Raw genomic sequence first — 8,445 nt, forward strand, 5'->3', positions numbered from 1 at the left:
TTAGTTTAGCCTTTCCTTCACTTATTTAACGTGCATGTGTACAATTATTGCTAGTTTACTAGTTAGAACTAGAAAATTAGCCTAAATAGACTAGCTGGTTAAAGATTTGGCAAAAAAAATCGTCCATCTATTAGTCCTTTCCTTCACTTTGTGCATGGCCATTTGCTGCCTACAAAGCTAGTTTAGCCTTGCATCACAGATTCACAGCACAGTACATAAACTACAGCACTTGGTTCTATTCAATGGTCATACCTTTAATTTAGGAACGAGGAGATTACGGAGGTACTAGTAGTAGAAATTGAAATGTCAAAGGAACAGGAGCGGCAAGTTTATTCAAATAATGTTTGTACTGAATGAACACTGCAAAAGAAAAGAGAGAGGGATCAGAGGGCAGAAAAAAAACAGTGCCTGAAGCAGCCAAGGAGTTTATTCAAAGATGCTGCTGCTGCTGGCATGCTGATGGTCGATCGGCTGCTGGTTGCTGGTTGCTGCAGCCACACATTCCTTGCATTCTCAAAATGCACAAAAGGCTTTACTGTTAGTATATAGTAACACTCATTGTCTAAGATTCAACAATGATTCAATCTGGTTTAGTTATGTGTGCCTTGCAGTAACAACAAGTTGTGGTTTAGACAAATTATGTGTTTCACTTTGTAGATTATTTATGGTTTATGGATTGGGACTTATTTAGCTAATATTCTATGACAAATGTGCCATCTTTTTTACTCTGGTTTCTCAAAAAAAGTATCTCAGACATCCTTCTATGTAGGTCTGATTGAATTTGTTTTAGCATTCTATGACTGATCTTGTGGAGCTTAGATGTACTTAACAACTTGAGTGGCATCCCACATGTTTTAGCATTCTATGACTGATCTTGTGGAGCTTAGATGTACTTAACAATTTGTTTTAGCATTTGTAATTTTCTTGATGTGGCATCCCACATGTTTACGCTTGGTTCAAGTTGATGTATCCAACACTAGATTAGTTTACTTTAGGTATGTCTCTAGCTATTAATTTTTTCTTGTATACCTGCAGGGTTCTTGGTGTGGAAGTAAAAGCATGATTTGAGAAGAAAATTGTTTTTACTAGCTGGTTTCTCATGTCACTCAATTATTTGTATTATTTTGGTAACCTGAAATGTCTGGTAACCTGAAGTGTGGTCAAATTTTGTAATGATCGTTGGCATTTCTGGCTTTTATGTAGTTGTGCAAAGACTTGATTTCAGTTTGAAACACCTATATAAGTCTTTATGTAAACAGACTTATTCAGATATTTCTATCACTATGAGATGCTAGCATTGATATGTAATGACTTTGTTATATTACTTTTCCTGGAATCCTAGGCATTGTAGATGTGCAGCAGAGCATCATGAGTCATCACAGGACTGATCCGTGCATGCATGCCTGATCAGTTGTGTCTTTTTTTATATCATTTTACTTTTCTAATTTTATTTGATTTTTTTCTGATTTTTCTAGACATTGTTTTCAATTTACTCATCATGTTTTAGTGAATAACGACAAGAATGCATCAAGAACTTGAGCATTTTTTCTAAATATATGTATCCCTGGGTATTCTGTGATAACGTTGCAATCCGTGAGGGATTCCATGGGAGCAAGACAGCATGCTGCCAAACAGCGACAGGGAAACTCTCCCACAAGTGCTAATCTTCCCTGCGGCGAAGGTGGGAATCAAAAGTCCAAAAACTTCCACGTGCAGGGTTATCTGCCCAGGGTTAATTGGCCCCCGCTGCCAAAGTAGCCCTTACAGAATTCTTCGCCAGTCGCGCCATAGGAACCAACATGTCTATAATCAGTATAAAGTAGTTCCTAGCTTAACACAGAGGTTGTTACAACCATGATGAAAAATCAACGTATATAATGGCATTGAGCCCCAAAGAAATTGCAATGCCCAAAGAATAATATTGCCCACGTCTCTTTTCATCATAATTTATAATACATACATACACTTCTTCATATCATACATTACAGCCTTAAAGCTAGAAATCGGACCAACAACTTTCCCAAGTATCAACCACTTGTTGCACCGCGTCCAACGATTGTGACGAGCAGAGCTTCAGCACTCCATGTGCCACCTTTGAGCTTCTTCAAGCTCCATCCAACTCACGTCGTCAGCGCATTGGGGAGCGACGAGTGCGTGCCCAGCACCTTACCGCCGACATCAGGGAAGCTCTCCTGTCCAGGCAGCGGTCCCACCCTCCCATCCTGTTCAACCTTCACGGGGTACTTCATGAGGTGGCCCTTCATATCCACCATCTGCGGCGAGACATAGGACGCCCAGTTATCATCTGCCATCTGGTTCACCAGCTGCACGCACTCCTCAGACTCCGGCCGGCGGAAGCACTCCTCCACTGTGCCCAGGTGCTCCGCCCAAAGAGACATCCTGTACCCATACACCTGCAGATGAGCAGCAATGCAACCGGCGCATGTGTTATGGCTTATGAGCTTCAGCACTATCTGTGGTGCAAAGAATTCCATACAGAGGAGAGACATGCCTGTCCTTTTGGAGGGCTACCGCTTCCAGCCCAGCTGTAGTGAGGCTGGTACGCACCCATGGCGATCTCTGTGTCCCGTGAGCCATCCATGGACCTCTGGTTTATGTTGGCTGATCCGATGAGAACATACTCATCGTCAACAATCATCCCTTTTGAGTGCACATAGATCATGAACCTCCTGAACTTCTGGGCCAAACGCTGGAAAAAAATGAAGACAAGGTTATCCTTATAAAACAGATCTAAATAGCACATTTGAGCAACTCATTCAAGAACACAATGTGTGTAATTACTAGTGCAGAGTTCTCATTGGAATTGCTTGTCGACGAAACTTCATTGGAACCTTCACGCTTGCCAAGGCAATAGAAGTTCAGGTACTCCTGTGGATGGCTTTCATGTAGACCCTCCTTTCGTAGAGCATCTGCGACGATCTTGTACATCATGGACATGGTATGCCCCTTGAAGAGATAAAATGGAAGCGATGAAAAAAGAAACATAAGGGAAAAACACAGTGCATCAAATATTTTCAATGAAAATGCGACCATGATGAGGAGCCAACCTGCCAATAGAGTATCTCCTGCATAGCAGCAGTTGTCGGATTGCCTTCGGGCCACATCGGTATAACAATGTATGCTGCAAACCTTTCCTTTGCCTTAATCTTTCTTGCAATCTTTATGGCCAATTCAATTGGTATTAGGTTCTCAGCACCTGTTCCAAAGAGTATTCAATTCATAAGTTGGATTCGCTTTACGGATCTTGTCATAGAAAAAATGCATCAAATGGTATATGCATTACATATTACTAGTTTCTTCCGTCACCTTATGCAATCAAACCAGTCAGATTTATGCTCTTTCTTTTTACCTTGGACAAGTGGTAAAAGGTTCATTTATTCCTCAGTGAATACTTAGGAGTGCTAAAATAAGGTCGTTAGTTGCTTGTAATGACAGATCTAGAACTATACTAGGTTATGTGTCTAGTAGTGGAAACTGAAGCAACAGATATTACAAGATCCAAAAGCAAATCCTGATGTAGAGGGACTGGTGGTACAAATGGGAGGACTAAGAACAACTGAGAACAAAACAAAAGTAATTCATGTAGCTAACAGTCAACTGGTTACCTGCACTTCGGTGTGCAGACCAGTAGTATGAAGACCCAATAAAGTACTGATTTTCAATATAGACAAAGTGCTGCGCAGATCTGATCGCTTTAACATATGCATTGTGTATGCTTTTGTCTATCTGCAGATTCTTTGCACAGACAAGATTCTGCACAACAAAAGGGTACAACAGCATCTTACTGATAGAAAGCTTGTATTTTAATGTTTTTATTATTAATTATGCCAGGTCTCCATTAAAAATAAATTCACATTCCATGGCTATTCGCTGAAATGGATCATACCTGGGATTCAGCCTCTTGAACAAGTTTTGGGAATCCTTTTACAGATCCTGAATCAATTGATCGGAAAACCTAACCAAATACGCGAAGGTAAACAAATCTACAACGTAGTAGAGTAATGTTACATTAATCCCAATATGAATAACTCATTGTACCTGTACATGCCAGTTTTCAGGATCCTTTTCTTCAACAACATGTGCATTTAATTCATCTGCAGTGGGGGAAACAATCCATGACATCCTATCAATTTTTACCAATGTATCATGATGCCAACTCACAGCTCTTCTGACACTGACTTTCCATTTTGCAGATTTTCTCCATCTCTGTTCAAAGTTTGTAAGTATATCATATGCAGCAGGACCCTCGATTTTACAATGTAAATCATGCCATGGCTGTCTGGGTCCATGCTTATTAACCTGTCATGATGCTGACTTTATCAATACTAGCATAGAAAATTCTGTAAGAGAGTCAGCAAAATAGTTGGAGATGAAAAAAATACATGGTAGAGAACTTACAGGGAATGTGGGGTTGTGGAAATCGTCCTTGAAAATAGTATCTAAATCCTTGAAAAGCCTGTGTTCAGGTGTATCATATCTGCCATCACACAAGTCTAGACCACCAATAAAAGCAGTTATTTTTCGATTGTTTCCTGTGGCTTGCGTGTCTACAATGACACATTTCTGATGGTGTGTAAATAAAGTTCCTACAACCTGGAGAAGATAACTTGTTTTTTTAAGATATACTAGTAGTAAGTGTTACAGAACTCAGAGGCAAGGGTGTAAGTGCTATAAAATAAGTAGGACCTATGAAATATGGATTCTAACTCCAAACCCAGAACTTCATTACGAATACTTCTGTATTCGAATTCAGTTAAGAAGACTCACCAAGAGCACTATGCAAGCAGCATGCTCATATACCTAGCCAACAGTTCAGCACTTTTTTCTACCCAAGGTTTCTCCACAAGAATGCTATAACATACACAATGCGAATTTGAGTCTTTGTTTTTCAGCAGCATATATATCAAACTGCCAACTTTATCACTAGCTCGTTCCCAAAAAAAAAACCCTTTTCACTAACTCGCAACTTATTATCCGAACCAAAAAAGTATATACAGCTTTAATAAAATGCAATTATCAGCTCAAAGTGTAAGTCTACATTTTGAAGGACAATGCACAGGATGTGGAGAGTGAGTGACAATGTACATGATAGGACAAAGGACTAACAGAGACAATAAGAATGAGTGCTTGATATGATGAAACCAGCAATGTAGCAATTCAGTGTACATGTATGTAATAAGGGAGAAACAATATCCAAACCTGCTGCTTGAAAATGCTAAGTTTGTTGCTAGCATAGCGAGGAGACAGCACACAATGGACACCTGAATGCCTGAAATATTTTCGAGCTTCTTCATCATGTGTATGCATGAGACCATCCTGCATTCCACCTACATCATTTCTATCAGACTATTCTTCTTTAAAGGAAGCAGCATACATGCACTAATAGTCAAAACAATAAGAGCAGCAACTGAAACTTGCAGTTTGCATTTTATACTTCTTTAGGCTTATCTTGTTCATAATTTTTTTTTCAAGAAAAAACACAGATGACTGATTATCATTATATTAAGATAGAAAACAAATAAATAATTACAGAATAAACCGAAAATACAACAAAAATAACAAAGAAGAAAAAAAACACAGCATATGCAGGTTTAAATAGTTTAACAATTGACCTTATTAGCTTAATTCTTTGTGTATTCATCTTGACAAAAATCTTAGGAGAGACACCAGGGACATTGACCACAAGGAATTACACATCATCAAAATACCTCTACCTTTAATTCTCAAAAAATACCTCTACCTTTTCAGTTATTATATTCTTCTCATCATTATCATCTAGTAATTAGACAAGAGTACTATCTAGTCCTTGTTTGCTATGTCTACCTCTTGACAAAAATTTAAGAAAAATAGTGAAGTAATTCTGATATATATCCATTTCAGCAAAGTAGGAAATGAAGAGGTGCTATGGGAGGAAAGAACCCTACTGTTTTTAAGAGAAATTTGTCATGTGATGTTTTGTCATCCCAAAGCAACACTATAACACGGACTCCTTCTTGAACTTTGCGCTTCAAAATTTCCCCAATGGTGACAGGGTTTCCATTGGGAACAGGTTTTGTTGACTCCCTTACAAGCTTCACAGGGTGATACAAGGACCAGCCGACTATGTAGATAAGGTGATGAGCCTCAATGATTGCATGACAAATATCTTCCCAGCATTTGTTTTGTTCATATGTCCTCCCACCATCTATCTCAATCTGAGGTTGAAAATTGTCAGGAACATGAGCATCTTGATACAGTGTGACCCTACCACCCTTCCTAAGAGGGAAATAAGCATTAGGGACACCAACACTCTGAGGGCCATCGGCACCAACTCCATCCTTGTATAGTGGGTTCATGTCGATTGGCTTATACTGGATATTTAAATGCAGCTCAGGAGATGGCTTCATAGGATTACTGTACTGACCAGAAATTGGAAACCAACCACCGACCATATCACCTGGTGTGATGTGCTCAACTGGTATTGTAGCCACACCAATAAGCTCTGCCCCAAAAACATCGTTGTCCTTTACAAGAAACTCAATTCTGCTAACTGAATGAGCAACTTGAACATAGAAGTGCTCATCCCATTTAGGGTTCTCCGAGTTGGGAATGACTCGAGTTTGTGCCACCGTAGCTCCTGAAAGACAAACTGAAACATATGGATCACTAGTAATGATCTTCCTCATGTCTGGGTGGGCGTTCTCCGACTTCCCACAATCAGTGCTGCAAGCTCCATACCCAGTAAAGCATTTTCGCATCCTTTCTGTCATGAGATCCATATTGGGGAGACATTTTGCTTCAATTATTTGTAAATCCAAGTCTCCATGCAACAGCATACTAACCCCAGATTCAGCTGAGTGCTTCCCCATTTTATCACGGTATAAAAAAGATCCACCAGACAATAAGATGAACCAGAAGCTAAACTGTCATTATCCTGGAGAAAACATCCTTTGCCAACAAAATCATACTGAAGGGCGCTGAGACCTTTATAGGTTATCCAAATACAGAAGGAACCTGCAGAGTGAACTCAATTTTCAGAGGACGCATAAAAAAATCAGAAAAGTGAAGATAGCACATATTTTGCAATGTTTACCACATGGACCCGAAAGCCTGAATTCCTTGGTTATGCAGTGGCATTGAGTTTCAGTAATTGGTTTATGACAAAAGTACCAGGAGTTTTTGATTTTCTAAATAACATAAGATCCTAATTCCTATTGACTGGTTGGGAACATGGGCATTGGATCAAAGTAGAATGAAGACAATCCAAAAATTTCACATGATTGTATCAGTGCTCCCTCCTCCACTTGTATTTGATTTGTGTAAACATCTCCGATTCATAATTCCATACGTCTGTCTAATAACTCCCTACTCCAATTCAACAGACTCACCCTACAATCAGTCCTATGAAATCAAGTTTTCACAAGATCCATCTATTGTTTGATATTGATAGTATCACCAACCGGCTGTAGCAAAGAATCTGATTCCACGAGCATAAGAAGCAACGCGATCAAATCAACATATCTAGCATCTTAAGCTAAAGTGGAGGTCATCTGATTATGCGAGCAACAGCCAAAAAGAACCTTATGATTGTTGGATAATGTATTGTGCTAGAATTCCACAGCTCTCAAGCTAAAGTGGAGGTCATCTGATTATGCGAGCAAAGGCCAAAAAGAACCTTATTATTGTTGGATAAGGTATTGTGCTAGAATTCCACAGCTATATTAATATATATGTAACACACATTGCAAGGCAATCGAGTTTTACTCTCCTAAAAGCATAGATACGCTGTAATATTTCAATGGTAAATGCAGAATTATCACTGAGCGCTAATGCATCTAGCAATTCTAGTTTTGAATAACATACCTGAACATGCAAATACAGTAATAGTTGACTAAAACCAGAAGCCAATAAACAATCCCCAATCGGAAGCCGGGGAGAGAGGGAGAGCGGAAAGAGAGAAGAGAAGGGAAGGGGAGGGGGAGAGGGTGCGCAAACCGATAAATGTCCTGGTTGGCCATTCCCGTGGCGCGCGGACTGCACGGGGCAACGAGCGGCGCAGGCGGCAGGGCCAGGGGCGCCGGTGGAGTAGCATAGACCGGGCGGCCATGCGCCCCGGTGCTGAGGCTGACGAACGAGCGGTCGGCGGTGGACGGGGTGCGAAAATAGCAAATATATTTGTTGAAAGGTTGAAAATACTTTTTTCATCAGAAATCTCATACTATTTTTAAGTTATTTCAGCCAGTTATATGTTTCTTTCTCTTCTACATTTGCACTAAAAACATATTTTTTTTCTCTCTTTATACTCCCTCACATCTTTTCACTTCTACATTGACTGATTGGATATTGCATCATGAGTCATGAATTATTTTCAAGTCATCCTAATTGTTTTTATTTTTTTCCCTCTTGTACATCCATATTCTTTCTTCTTCTGCCTTCATATTCATT

At 39.7% G+C, this 8,445-nt stretch overlaps 1 protein-coding gene across 3 annotated transcripts; it reads right to left on the reverse strand.

Moving 5' to 3' along the window:
• On the reverse strand, positions 1,805–8,130 carry LOC8054460 (phospholipase D delta). 3 transcript variants are annotated; one of them, XM_002461749.2, is made up of 11 exons: positions 7,996–8,130; positions 5,946–7,014; positions 5,221–5,337; positions 4,420–4,614; positions 4,060–4,320; positions 3,908–3,976; positions 3,627–3,774; positions 3,069–3,217; positions 2,803–2,967; positions 2,513–2,710; positions 1,805–2,414 (listed from the first exon to the last, which is right to left on the reverse strand). In XM_002461749.2, exons 2-11 carry the CDS (start codon positions 6,867–6,869, stop codon positions 2,121–2,123), a joined length of 2,520 nt encoding a protein of 839 aa, XP_002461794.1. In that variant the 5' UTR covers positions 6,870–7,014; positions 7,996–8,130; the 3' UTR covers positions 1,805–2,120. The 3 variants fall into 3 exon arrangements, with proteins under 3 accessions (XP_002461794.1, XP_021310201.1, XP_021310202.1); XM_021454526.1 differs by lacking the exon at positions 7,996–8,130 and adding an exon at positions 7,094–7,855; XM_021454527.1 differs by lacking the exon at positions 7,996–8,130 and having other exon boundaries at positions 5,221–5,348; positions 5,946–6,318.

This window comes from Sorghum bicolor, chromosome 2 (assembly GCF_000003195.3).
Source record: "Sorghum bicolor cultivar BTx623 chromosome 2, Sorghum_bicolor_NCBIv3, whole genome shotgun sequence".
NCBI classification, from domain to species: Eukaryota; Viridiplantae; Streptophyta; class Magnoliopsida; order Poales; family Poaceae; genus Sorghum; species Sorghum bicolor.

Excerpts from the sequence above, each read along its gene's own strand:
- LOC8054460 (XM_002461749.2), bottom strand. The coding sequence starts at position 6,869 with ATGGGGAAGCACTCAGCTGAATCTGGGGTTAGTATGCTGTTGCATGGA. Across the intron at positions 4,615-5,220 it reads TTAGCATTTTCAAGCAGCAG|GTTGTAGGAACTTTATTTAC; the intron begins GTTTGGATATTG and ends TATCTTCTCCAG. Across the intron at positions 4,321-4,419 it reads TCCACAACCCCACATTCCCT|GTTAATAAGCATGGACCCAG; the intron begins GTAAGTTCTCTA and ends GCATCATGACAG.